Raw genomic sequence first — 14,521 nt, 5'->3', positions numbered from 1 at the left:
GGTTCTACTCCCGCAGCGACTGTGCTGATGTAGAAGCAAGCACCAGGCAAGGCTTACCCACTCTCCATCCTCTGGCTGCACCTGCTGTTGACACACTGGTGAAGGGCATCCTGCAGGCCAGGGTCAAGAGCTGTGTACGTCACTGGCTCCTGGTGGACCTCGCAGCTTGGATTTCTAGGCAGGGGCAAGTCTGCAGGTTAGGACCAACAGTGCTCACATTCCAAACTCATCATGCCTCTGGCCCTGGATAGCGTCAGACAGATCCGGGCTTGAATCCTGGCCACTTAACTGGATGGAACCGTGGGCCAATCACTTAACCACTCTGAGCATCCATTTGTTCATCTTTATGTACAACAGAAATAATTTTTATATACATATGTAATATATAATTTTTATATACACACACATATATACACAAATATACACATACATACAAATAAATATACACACATATATACACAAGTACATATATATACATACACACACACATATAAAGTCATAAAAATCCCACAAAATAGGAATGTGTATGATCAGAAGTAAAACTTATCTCCCTGACTTACCACTCTACATCTTTCTTTTCTGAGGTCATCGCTATTAGCAGTTTAATGAGGGTCCCTTTAGACATTTTCTCTACACTTAAACATACAACTGTGTATCAGTACACACAGGATTCCTTCATTTAAGCTCTAGAGAAGGGATTTATCCCAATTTATTTAACTGTGGCCATAAGATCTGTCACTAAGATAAAGAATGCTAAATTAAATATAAGCACGTGTGTGTGTATGAAAGGTACCTACAGATCTATCACAAGGTTAATTTGAAAACGAAGTGACTCAATGTACATAACGTATCTGATGCACGTGAATGCTGGTAACAGTCTGACAGTTTTTTTTGTATGGACCGCATATAATTTTAAACGTTTTCACAGTGTTTAAATGTAAACCTGAACGAGGATTCGTTTTAAGACTTGAACTCTGACTCAGTGAACAGTTAAGTCATTAGAATGAATCATCTTCTTATACCACAACCCAGAACACATCTATAAAGGAGGCTCCCATGTGCATGTATTATACATGTGTGTGTAGGATATATATATAGATAGATATAAAACACGTATTTATGCAATATGTGCATTTTACCGGTTCTCTGCATTGGTGAGGTTGCCGGTGCACTCATTGACCTCTAGAGGGCACTCACAGGGACATTCACATTCATTTTGTTCCATTCTGAAAGGTAAAAGGAAAATCACTATGCAAAGGGTCAGTGACAAACTTTATACTGTACAGAAGAATAAAAACAGAAGACACTGTGAGCTAGTCAAAAGGGACAGTTAAAGGGAAGTCAGGACCAAAGGTTTAAACATATAACTGGCCTCAATCCACGACTCTTCGGCAAATCGCACAGCGGGAAACACGTCCATAACCAGGACCTGCACTGTTTATTTGGCAGATGCCGCTACGAAACGCCTGACATCGGTTCAGATAGTCAACAGCCGCATAAAGAGAGCCCCACTGCATTTTTACCGGTGACAGTTGAGACAGAGCCGATCCACCATGCTACAAGCACAGAAGGCGAGCGAGTCGCACGTTTCATTGACGATGCCAACAAACGCATTGGTTCCTGGGATCCTAGCCAGTCTGTACTTCGAACAGTGGCTGCCATGCACGAGGTTTGTCAAATCTCCCTGGAGACAATGGAGGTGTCAGAAGTGACAGACAACAACAAGCAACGATTCAGCCCTGCCATGGTGAAAACAACCCTTCAACCACCTGCTGAAAATAGCTTACAATAAAACTTCATTTCTGACTACAAAAGTAATAGAGAGTTACCGCTGAAAGTTGGAAAAATATAATTTTTCCTTATGACCAGAGATCATTCCCAATTCCCATTTAACAGTTGTGTATATATTCTTTTATCTACGCTTTTACAGATACAATTTTTATAGCTGTGTTGTAATCTTTTTTTAAACACATCACAATGTATCATAACATGAAAGTAAGTGCAAGAAACAATGAAAGACAATTTTGGGGTAAGGAATAGTTTAAAATGCATTCAAGGGCAAACCTAATCCACCAGAAAATGTGCATTCCCTGTTCCACCTTGGATAACAAACCTCTGTTCTTCTAGAACAGTAAAATTTAAAAACCAGACTTATTAACAGTCCAGTTTCCTGCCTCCAGGATATTAAATAATATTTAAACAGAATAGTTAAATAACTAGAACAAGCATCCATTTCTTCATTCTATGACAAGAAAAATATGATAGCTCCCTGACATGCCAATCCATCTACCATACAGAAAACCAAAGATTCTAGAGTAGCACTCTGAGGCTGAGTATGGCCCTCCTTTTCTGCATGTGTATCTAATGTAGCAGGCCAACTATGTGATCCCATGCTCGTTTCCACGCCAGTTATCCCTTCGACGTGCACGGTGAGGCTACGCCGAACTTGGAGAATTGTGGCACCGAACAGATTCTTAGAGGTCTAGATGAATTTTCCCCTGCCTGGAAGACGCCCGCCCCTACTATATCAGCAATCATACAGGCCTATCATCCTGTTAGCTCCACTAGTCAGAAAGGCTCCAGTTCCATTTTGGAATAACTTGAGCTGTTAAGAAATTACTCTAATTCATCTTCCACTAAAATTTTGCATTTCTGAACAATTTCTCCCAGAGTAGCCTGACTTTGTCTGCTGAAGGCTCAGGAAGTCACTGCACCAATGGTAGAAGATACACAGAGGAAATCAGACTTTGTTAGAACCACTACTTACCTGGCAGCTCCCTTCTCATCGCTCTCAAGTGTGTCAACATCTCCTTTAAGGAGCATGTTCCTTAGAATGGGATGAAGTCTAAACACATGAAGTCATCATGAGTTCCTTTACTATGAAAGCACTATCCCACTGACCTGTTCATTTTTTTTTTTTCAAGATTTTATTTATTCATTTGTCACAGACAGAGACCACAAGTAGGCAGAGAGGCAGGCAGAGAGAGAGGAGGAAGCAGGCCCACAGCTGAGTAGAGAGATGGATGTGGGGCTTGATCCCAGGACCCCGAGATCATGACCTAAGCTGAAGGCAGAGGCTTTAACCCACTGAGCCACCCAGGCGCCCTGACCTGTTCATTTTTTAAACTCTCCCATTCCCCAATTGTTTTGAAACTGCTTTTCTGAGAGAAGGATTTTCAAACAACCCAATGCATCTTTAAAATTTTTAATTACATATTTAATGATATAAATATTCTAAATAAGGAGCGTCCTTCTTGTGAATAACTTTTTGAATGTTGGTTCTGTCATTACCCATTTTAGTTCTTTCCCAGTTAAGATCATCTGCGAAGTAGTAAGAACATTCTTAAGATCTTTAACCATACCTAGGTAAGTCCGCAGTGATCTCAAATCAAATACTTAGAGTGCTCTAAACTATAAAAATGAAGTTATTTTTAGATGATCTACATGAGAGTTCCCATCTAACTGGGTGGATGACCAAGAAATGACCTAATTTGGCCTTAGGAATTTAGGGAGGCTGCAGGATCTCGAGAAGACAGGAAGAGGGAACACATGGAGCCACACATATTTACATAAGAGTGTGGGAACAGAGTGCAGCAGACATTTCAAAGCATTTCGGCTGGGTGAGTCTTTAAACAAACAGAACCAAAACAAAACACCAAGTGCGAGACCTTAAAACATTCACTTCTCCACTCTGGGCTTTATACCCCGTACTGGTCAACCTGGAGAGCTGGACTGAGGTCCAGTTCTATCGTTCGGTAATTCTCAGGCAATGCAACAGCCCGAAGTCCTATTCAGATAGTAACCAGGATTCTGTTTCCTATTCCGCGGTGGGATGGGAAGTGAGAACGCAAGGGATCAACTTACCACAAGGCTCGTGTTGAATTTATAAAACCTCTGGACTGTTCTGTCACTGAAGCTGTTGCACAGGTTTTTCTTGACAAAGTTGGGATGGTTCAGGATGTCGTTTGCTACCAAGGGCTCCTAGCAAGGTCGAGCAGACAGAAGACACAAGCCATGTAATTAATGAGCCACAGACTGTGGGAGCATGGAGCTCTAGGCTTTAAACAAACAGGCTTTGCAACAAGTACCTTGTGGGTAATATGCTGTTGTTCCACAGGGGCGTGTCCTTTGGGATCAATGAGGGTTGGATGTGCCACCAGATAACCCCGGTCCTCCATTATGAAGCACCTGTGCCAAGAACAAGGGACATCCCTCAGGAACACACACTTTCGACCCTCTCAGCATTTATCTTGCTAGTCCCGAAACAAATTGCATTTATCTCAGTAAAAAGTCACTGAAATGAATTGACTGAAGATCGGCTGCAGGCAGGCAGACAGAGATACATTATTATTACTTTTTTAAATGGGCTCTGCGCAGAGTGTGGAGCCCAAAGTGGGGCTAGAACTCATGACCCTGAGATCAAGACCTGAGCTGAGATCAAGAGTCAGACACTTCAGGGACTGAACCACCAAGGCACCCCAACGAACACATTATTGTTGAGCTGACAGATTACCCAGTATACAGTTGATGGTAACAAAGTTACACTTGATTCTGAGGCTACCCACTTAGCTCTTACAGAATGTGTCCACTTAGTCTGAGGCAGATGGGTTAAAAAATCTTTTGAAAGGATAATCTTTTGCTAGTTTATTCTTCCTTCAGAGGAGGGAGACTCTGAAGGACGTGCCCTTGGGCATTTATAGGCAAAAAATTTAAGTAAGCCATACAATTTCTTCTTTTCATGATAAATAAATGTAAAACACAACCTTCAGGGACATACAAAGATATATTTGATGGAAACAGGAAATAAGCAAAGCCAGAAACCGCTCTACCCAAGACTATGTGCTGCTCTATTTTACCCAGCAAGGGTCATAACACTGTGCGACGGACCCTGCATTTCCCTATGAAGGGCCAATGAAATTTAGCAGTGATATGAAGCAGCAGCCGTGAGAGTGAAGAAAGCTGTTTTAAAAAGTGGCCTGCATTAAATCCAGGAAATACCCTGGCTTTGATCAGACACGTTCTTTTGAAATCAGGAGGTAAAGACTTTTTTAGTTCCTTGAGCCTCTTTCTGGGGAAATGTAAAAGTCCCAGTGCCTGAAATTCCCATAAAGACTTTGGCTTAATAACTAAGTTAACATCAAAAGTACCCTCTGGGCTTTCTAGCATCCAAGATCGGGGAAACCTCTAATTATTGACTCAGAGAGAAACAAGAGCTTTCAGAGAATTCTGTGCCACAGTCATTCTCCTTATTATGAGACAAGTGTGTTTGTCTCAACCATAAACGCCAGGTATCTTAGAAAATGAAAGAACAAAAAACCTTCATAATTGAATACCCAGGCCATAGACTGAATTTCTGGTCTTGACCAAGACAATGTGGCTGCCATTCAACTAGAGATATTGGACATCATTTTCTTTGTATTTTGCAGCTTGACAAGAAAATAGTGTCCCTGAAGGGCTTACCGTATTTTGTTGCCACCATCTTGGTTACAAACTGGTAGTAAGTCCATAAGAACCTTGTAGAAGTATCTAAGTGTGAAGTCGATGCCCATCACAGCCACAGTATGCCCGGAAGATAGCTGAGTACTTCACATGAAAAAGATCAGTGAGAACAAGAGGCACATCTTAGTTAGAGGTAAAAGTTATGTTCGATCGTAAGGACACTGTATGGTATTAGAAATACATGCCTACTGTTCCTCCACATTTTTCACCCCTATAGAAATGATCAACTAAATGACTGACTTGGGTGCCTGGGTGGCTCAGTGGGTTAAGCCGCTGCCTTCGGCTCAGGTCATGATCTCAGGGTTCTGGGATCGAGTCCCGCATCGGGCTCTCTGCTCAGCAGGGAGCCTGCTTCCTCCTCTCTCTCTCTCTCTGCCTGCCTCTCTGCCTACTTGTGATCTCTCTCTCTCTGTCAAATAAATAAATAAATAATCTTAAAAAAAATAAAATAAATGACTGACTTAGCACAATATGAAGGTTTGCTGAGAGAAAAACTTAAGGTTAAAGGAAGAATTTTCTAGTAAGACCAGCCCAAAACACAGGCAGCTGTGGACTAACCCTGACTCTACATGTTCAGTGGCTGGACTATTCTTCAACAAGACTATGGGAGTGGCAGGAAGAGGCATCAGCAGGAGACTGATGCCTATCAATAAGACATCAGACAGGACTACTTTGGTTCCTCCCAACAAGGGACCTCCAGACCACAAGGAGCCTGAGTGATCCCTTTAATGATTGCCCTCATTTTATTGATAAGGACACTGGGATCTCATAGAGGTTAACTGACTAGTGTAACCTCATACAAAACTCAGTGAAGGACTAGGCCTCATCTTCTTTCTAGGACACTAAGGTTGGCGCTACTCAAAACACAGCTCTGATTCTAGAACGAAACTCACCTGGTTCACAGGCCAGTTTCTTCTCCAATCTAAAATGCTACCTTCAGAAAGACAAGCACCAAAGAGGATAAAGTTGGGTAGTACCACATGATGCTTGCTAACCTTTTAGCTGTGGAACCAAGCAGATCTGGGGTCAAATCCCGGCTCCTCTTGGTTTCCATGTATGTAACTCCTGGGAAGCTATGTAACCTTCCCAAGACTCAGTTTTTTTGATGTGAAAGTGGGGAGAGTAGTCTCTACCTCACAAGGCTGTCCTCGATCTTAATGAACCAGTGAGTTTACCGGGCTTTAGCAAGCTACCTAACCTATCCAAAATACCCAGTAAAAAGAAGATACTCTAAAGAAAACCAACCAGGGCTTAAAGCTGAGACCCAGACAGAGAGTCAACCTACTGTTCTTCCAGAGAAAAGCTAGCTGCATCAGAAGCATGCGCTTCTCACCTGGAACCTTGGTTCCTTCTAATCTACAATCACAGGCACTTGTAAAGGTTTGGGTTATCTGGACAGTGAGCTCCTGGACCTTTGTGGCTAGGAATGTGTAGGATTTACCCAACATGGGACATTATAGGGGCCCATTATTACTATCATCTACCTGCCTGATTTCTTATGAAGTACCGACAGAAAAATGGGGCTCTTATAGACAATAATCTTAAAAACAGTAATTGGGATGCTCAGAAGAAACTTCCCAAAGGAAAATAATCTTTTGGAAAATCAAAACTTGGGACTGAAATTAGCTTCGTTATGTAGACAACCGTCCCCTTCTAGTTACTGTCAACATTGATACTAACTTACATCATTCCCAACCTTTACTCCCCGCCCTCTAACCCCCAATAAAAAACCCCTGAAAACCACTAGAAGGGACCTTGACCCACAGTGAAATTTCTGCCAGAGCTTTGCTGTCAAAATTGTTTGGCAGGAGATGAACGAGGACCATATTGTGGGATTATCTCTGAAAGGTTATTTCCTCACAAAGAGCTTTCTATTGTTCTGCTTTAGTTCACTTAGCATCATCCCCTCTGGTTCCATCCATGTCCTCGCAAGTGATACGTATTCATCCCTTCTGATGGCTGAGTAATATTCCAAGCAGGGAAAGACAATTATCGTATGGTTTCACTCATGTGGAACAGAAGGAACAGTGTGGAGGGGAAGGGAGGGAAAACTCAATGGGAAGAAATCAGAGAGGGCGACAACCAGGAGAGACTCTGGACTTGGGGAAACAAACTGAGGGTTGCTGGAGGGAAGGGCATAGGGGGAATGGGATAACGGGGTGATGGGCATTAAGGAGGGCACGGAATGTGATGAGCCCTGGGTGTTATCTACAATTAATGAATTGATGAACACTATATCACTATTATATGCTGGCTAACTGAACATTAAAAAAAAAAAAAAAAGCTTTCTGTTGTTACTGAAGCCACTTAAATTCTACCACAGAAGAAATCCAAGACTTGCTTACCCTACATGGGATTTGTGTTTTAGAACAAATACTATTTTACTGAAGTATCAGTCCAAAAAAGTCTAAACCTCTCTTACTTGTCCAGGAAAAAGTGAGGCATCTAAACAGTAGGCGTCATTATGATAATATTTACCGAGTGTTCACAATTTATAGGTGCTCTGGTGGGCATTTGAATACATCATTTCAATTGCTTCTCACAAAAACTTTATGAGGCATTATCATTTCCAGAACACTGAAGCTTGGAAACGTTAAATATTTGGCCAAAGTCACAGAGTGACTAACTAGTGGAACCAAGAATGTAAGCTCAGGGTCTTCAACTTCAGAGCTTACGCTCCTAACTAGTATGGTCCATTGCTTCCTTAAAGATGAAGGACATTTAAGAGTTTCCAAGCCATTTTACATGACCTATTCAATTTCCTGTGACAATGCCAGGAAGGAATTATAGTTCCCATTTTATAAGTGGAAAATCAGGCTTAGAATGGCTGAAAGACTTAAACAAGATTGACCACCTTTTACTTACGATGGAGATACCGGTTCTGGCTCTTCCTACAATACGAGAATGGACTCGGTGAAAAATGCAACTCAGGTTTTTCTGGGACAAGTTAATTTTGTTTCTAAACTTCCCCTGTGTAACTGCCATCTGCTCCAATGTGCTCAACACGCTGAAGGAAAAGCTTGCGTATTCCCCATGTAAGCCTAGCGTTCATATTTTTACCTGCATTTTGAAAATGTACAGTTACCATAGCAACGCATAAAGAATACCACAGAAAAATCAAACCAAGCCTACATTTCAAGGTACAAAGGACCTCGCTGTTTGCAGCACTTCTGTGAGATTTTTGCTGCCTAAGACTCATCTGACCAGTCCCTTAATCACTGATGGTACTTCATCATCTCTGTTAGCATTAACATTCTCCAGACAATGCACACCTAGATTCTCAGACTATTAATAATGCTCATGGAGAATCCCAAGGCAGTTACTAGGATAAGTGAATGCTGCATTAGAAAAGCCCCTCCCCAAGGTATCAGCGATCACTTCTGAAAACCAAAGCTGAATGAGAGGGCTTCGTGACCTGCTGAAGTTTAGTTCTCTTTTCTGATCTATTAAAATGCCAGAGGTTTAAAGCAGAAATAACATGATATTCAAAGTCACTGTCACTTATTTGGGACTCGACACTGTCAAGCACAGTGCTAAACACTGCAGAGGCATCATCTGTAATTCTCATTATATCAGTTCAACACAGGCATCGTCGCCTTGTTTCATGAATGAGGCTTTGAGAACTCATGGAACATAGTCATAATACAGGTATTTAACATTTATCAAACCCTTACTGTGTGCCAGGCATCCCTCTAAGAGCTTCAGGTGTATTATGTAACATAATCCCTAATCATTTGAGACAGGCCCTAATATCCTTCCTTCAAGGGTGAGGGAACCAAGGCAAAACGGAACTCGTTCATAGTCACAAAAGCAGCAAATAGCAAATATACTTTTTCAGAGTAGGAACACATCTTAGGAGGAGGTCAGGTTCTCAGGTTGGTGCATGAGACCAAAATCACCGGGAAGTGCTTGAGAAAAGCACCTCTGCACAGGTCGTCTAGCAACGCATCCATTAAAGCCACAGCTGTTCTGGTTGACAACCAGAAGGGGAGGCTGCCTCGCATTCTAAACTCTGCTGAGCAAAAAAACACAGCTCTCAATAATAAAATCACGCTCAGCTCTGAGGCAAATATTCAAATGATCGAGTCCATGGGACTGCATACTGATCAAGGTAAGAGCAGATCCTTATTCCCGGAACACAGTCTCAGCAACTGGTGGACAGAATCCGGGAGTGCAGCGGCTGATTTTCACTCTTGATCAAGTCAAACAGCTGTACAGGTGAAGCACACTGAAGAAAGCAGCCACACAAAAGGGAAGGGAAGGGAAGGGAAGGGAGGGCTTTCCTAACTTAAAATCCCGTATCGCCATCATGCTTCTTTTGGGCTGACACCGGAAATATTTATAAATCAGCTAAATGAAGCTTCTCCTACCTATTCAAATTTTAACAACAACATGTACACAAATGTAAAGTGCGTTAAAATCTGCACACCTCCCTGTGGCCACGCCCTCCCCATGTGCCCCCCGCCACCGCCCATCGCCCCCACCCCTCGCCCCACGAGAAGTACCATATGGAAGGAAAAGATCATAGCACTTGCTAACGACTACCAGGTGGCATAGCGGGACAGAGCCAATACCAAGTAAGACACACAGGCAGCCATTCTCTTCCTGCCTCCTGCACCCCCAAGATTGGAAGCCCAGGGCTGGCCCACTGTCATTGTCATCGAAGACCAAGGTGGCTGCCTTCTCCTCAAAGAAACCACCTTTGTTTACTTCTTCCCAACCGATGATACGACATGGGAGAGATGTCAAGTCTCACTACGCAGACAACAGGAGATGCAGACCTGACAGATGGTCCGTTAATGAGAACACTGCGAAGTTCTGTTCTAAATGAGTATTTACTTGTTTATATGTGACAGAGCCATACAGACCCCAGGCCCTGCAAAGCAATCACTATTTGGCTGGCGGCAGGCCCCTGCTTTCCAGGGAGACACAGGTCATAATATTGAAATTCCGACACAGTACTGCTTCCCAGTTCTTGCCCCCAATGAACTTGTATTAGAAGAATTCTCCTGAATGTCAATCATTTGATATATAATGAGCACCAGTGAACAGCATCAAGTTAAGCAAGAAAAAATCTGTCTCCTATAAGTTTTAAGGCATCATTACGGGTCCCAGCCAAAATATGGGCTTTCTTGGTTGCCAGAGAGAAACACCTCTTTGTATAACGAAGGCATTAAAACAACCTATGTGACTTGTCTTTCTACCCAACATTTCACTGCCATTTGTTGCTTAAATACTGAAACCTCCAAGGCCTGAAATATAAAGCACCCAAAATATATTTACAGTGATACTGACATCTAATAGCATTCTTGGAAAATCAATTTGCAAAATTAGTTTTCAAGAAGACAGTATAAGGACAGTGACAATAACTACAAACTCTGATATTCTAAAAAGTTAGACCAAAATAAAAGAGGTAATAACACTGGGAAATTGATACTTTTTTTTTCCTTCACTGAACAGACTCCTCTGCTTAGGAAAATGCTCTCTGGTAATAACTGTCAGGATCTTGTTGGGGTTTCCTCAACTGGTGAAGAGTGGTATTTCTACAACTGCCCTACTGAATCTAACATCTCTTTTCTTCTTCATGAGAAGGCGGCCAAGAGCTTTTCATTTACTCAACCACATGATAACTTTGTGAGGTAGATATTACCCCCATTTCACAGAGGACGGGAGGAAGCTCAGGGAATCCAAAATGACACAGCTAGAGAAGATATTCAGACTCCAGACTGCCTCCCATCAAAGGTCATGTCATTAATCCTTGGGTATCTATTGGACTTTCAAATTCTCAAAATATCCTTGATATGCTTAAAAAAGGACTAAGAAATTATTACCTGGATGAATGGATTGTGTGACTGATGGTTACCACATAGCCAGCTCCTCCAACATCTAAGTAAGGGCCAGTCAGAGAAATCAAACCTGGATTAGCTACTGCATGGAGATACCTGACAGAGACAAGAGAAAGTCACGTTGTTTTAGGGTATGAAAAACTCCTCTGTAAATGTCAAAGAGAAGTGAACCTTTAACTCTAAAAAGCATTTATCATGAATTGTGCCTACGTTACATTAGAGCTCAAAAGGATTCCAATCTCTTCTCTCTGACTGTAGCAGGACAGGAGGTCAAGAAAATCTGAAATTCTTCTGTAAGAGACGCTCAACTCACTATACATTTGAGTTTCGTAAGATCTATAGTATAGATGTTTTAGAGCCTGATATAAAAAGAAATCAATAAATGAAGTAGAAACAAATAGAATTTGGCCCATGAAACTGCCCTCTGGATTGGTACGGACAGTACAAATGCTAGCCAACTCACAAGTGATGCAGTTACTAAGCAGCATGAGACCAGAAATCCTGTTTTTATGCCCAAGTTGCCCCTGTTCTAGACCCCCTGACTAGCTTTTGTTTTTGAAAATCTGAGTAAAAATAACGCACAGAGGTAAAAAGGAAAAAAAAAGGATTTATACTTGTTTACTCTTCATAGGTCATAGAAGGGCAGTAATTTGATGCCATCGTCATGTGCAGGGACATTAAACATCCCCTCTACGGGCAAACTGCATGCAAGGCAGGACTCACAAAAATGCTAGGAATTGAAATGGCCAAGTAACAAAACATTTCAGTCTCAAAATTTCAATGAAGAGATAAAAACGTTGTCGACAGAGGAAACCCACAACGCTGTTGTTAATACTGCATTAAAAAAAAAAACTCAAAATATGTTTTCACTGCCATAAAAGCATCTGCTTTACTGTGTCTGCCTGAAGTTGCTTTATTGTATGTACTTATCATGTCTCTCCAGGATTTGGGGGAACCTTTGATAATGGAAGCCCCTAAAACTCACCATTGTCTCCTTGTGGGATCAAATGCTTTGTCCATGAGGGAACCAGGATAAATTCTAAGGACGCCATTGGGCGTTGCTATGTAACGGCGGACAATGTATGTGTTCAGGCTACTCATTTCCATCTGTGTCATCCATTCATCTGTGACGTGGCTGGTGGCCATTACTTCATTCCTGACAGAGAACTGGGAAACAAAGGAAGACATAGCAGGGATCCTTTAAGACGCACATGAAAAGAGAGTGGGCTGCTGGCAGGGCTTCCCAAAGCTCTCTTGCAGAGAAGCCAAGCCCAATTACTTCTCAAAAATCTTTCCACAGCAGATGGATACAGCCAAACTTGGTGAAAACAAAAGCTTACTGAAACACAGTCAGGGATGTGTGATTTACTCAGTTGTTCATCCTAGCGAGGCTTTCTGCATTTAAGAGGAAGGATCCTATAGTGAAGCATTACACATACGTATGTACACCCACGGGCACGCGCACACGCACACACACACACGCACCCTGCTGCATCTCTGCTCCTTAAACTTCATCATGTTTACCTCAACAGACCATGGGGGCACTTTCCTTCTTTCCCCTGGGAAAAACGGGGCTGGGAAAGTTCCACTGATCTCTGAATCACACCCCCCTACCTAGAAAACCCCTAGTGCCTCCGAGGCCTGAAAGAGATTCTTCATCTGGCCCACAGGGCTTCTTAATCCGCCAGAAGGGTCAGCGCCAACCAGCCTCCTGGGGGCCACACGCTGCCTTTCGAGGCTCTCCAGCTGAGAGGCACAGACCCAGGGCTGGGCTTCCTACTTCAAAGGTTCCCCGCCAGCGCCCCCTCCCAGGCCTGCGGAGGGGCACCCCAGAAGCGGGGCCCCGGGCCAGCACTCACTTTGAGCCCTGGGTTAGCAATGAGACGGGTGTTGTCGCTGAGATAGGCTGTGTAGTGCTCCACCATGCGCTTTGTCTCCGGCTGGCTGAGGTGTTCGTACGGAGAGGAAAAGCTGCCGGCGGACAGCATGACGGTCGGACTTTCTGAAAGAGAAGCAAACAAAGCAGGTCTGAGAACGCCGAGACTTCATCTCAGGCATCACGAAGCCTCTGCCATTCTGTTTGCCTTGGTGGCTTCAAGTCTTTCGTAAGGAAAGCGAAGACTCGACACAAGCAGGCGTGAAGAAGGAAACAACCCTCATTCTCTCCCTTCAGGGAGTTTCTAGTCGTGAGTGAATCAAAGAGACAAATGTACAAATAAACTCACGTGCTTAAAATATCTTAGATCTACATATACTATCTCACACTTCTTGGGGTCAAGGAGGCAGCACGGGGCCATGGAGCCACACTGGTTGAATCTGGGCTCCACCGTTTCCTGCCCACGTGATGCTGGATAAAGTTGTAAATACATGTGATGGCTTTGTCATCTGCAAAGTCAGAAATTACGGAATCAAACTCACAGTTACGGGGAGAAGTACATCAGTTACTTTATGCAAAGCCAATGAGTCAAGAAATGGAAAGCACGTAGGGCGGTGCTTGGCAGATGATGAACGTCTTGTGAGTGGTAACTACTATTACTCATATTGGTACTGATATTTCAAAAGAAGGAAAAACGGAATGGTGGAGTCAAGGCAAAAATAAAAAAAAAATATTCTTTCAGACAGGAATAGCCAAACTTGGCATAAACAAAAATTTATAGGACTAGAATAGTTACTGTATATATAATTCGATTGCTGGCCCTATCTAAGAGGAAAGCCCAGTTCTCTATCTAAGACATAAATTCTCACAATGAATTACATTATGAAACAAAACACTCCATCTCTGCCTGTGAAATTTCCCCCTGTCCAATTTTGTAGTTTCAGAAGCTTTTGGAAAGCACTGTCTACGATCCTGTGTCTAATGTCATTTAAATGTACAGGTTAGTTAGTTAGTTGGTTAGTTCTCACTCATAGTCCCTTAGTTCCTGGTGGCCTGGCTATCTTTGACCGTATAGGACACTGTACTTAAAAACGAATTTGTACAGAAGAGGAGGGTCCTAATAGGATGGGGGAAGTCCTTCCTCTAGAAAGGACTGTTACTTGATTCTGCCGGGCCCCAGACCCCAGGATGAGGCAGGGTGGTAAGGTGGAGGCTGCTCTCAGTGAGACAATGGAACGCCAGCCTCCATGCTGCAGTGTGGGACTTTGATATTCAACTAGGACATGACTAGTTCCTGTGT

The 14,521-nt window shown here is 42.8% G+C and overlaps 1 protein-coding gene across 1 annotated transcript in view; it reads right to left on the bottom strand.

Moving 5' to 3' along the window:
• CACHD1 (cache domain containing 1) overlaps positions 1 to 14,521 on the bottom strand; it is a 205,604-nt gene that overhangs the window by 15,662 nt on the left and 175,421 nt on the right. Inside the window, exons 14-22 of the mRNA XM_045064669.1 lie at positions 13,205 to 13,347; positions 12,331 to 12,512; positions 11,331 to 11,441; positions 5,461 to 5,583; positions 4,089 to 4,188; positions 3,865 to 3,981; positions 1,524 to 1,684; positions 1,140 to 1,226; positions 58 to 174 (exon numbers count right to left, since the gene is read on the bottom strand). Coding sequence (XP_044920604.1) covers positions 58 to 174; positions 1,140 to 1,226; positions 1,524 to 1,684; positions 3,865 to 3,981; positions 4,089 to 4,188; positions 5,461 to 5,583; positions 11,331 to 11,441; positions 12,331 to 12,512; positions 13,205 to 13,347 — 1,141 coding nt within the window. The remainder of the gene's footprint in view (positions 1 to 57; positions 175 to 1,139; positions 1,227 to 1,523; positions 1,685 to 3,864; positions 3,982 to 4,088; positions 4,189 to 5,460; positions 5,584 to 11,330; positions 11,442 to 12,330; positions 12,513 to 13,204; positions 13,348 to 14,521) is intronic.

This window comes from Mustela putorius, unplaced genomic scaffold, assembly GCF_011764305.1.
Source record: "Mustela putorius furo isolate JIRA1106 unplaced genomic scaffold, ASM1176430v1.1 tig00003853_pilon_pilon_pilon, whole genome shotgun sequence".
NCBI lineage: Eukaryota > Metazoa > Chordata > Mammalia > Carnivora > Mustelidae > Mustela > Mustela putorius.
This window is presented reverse-complemented; position numbering and strand designations above follow the sequence as displayed.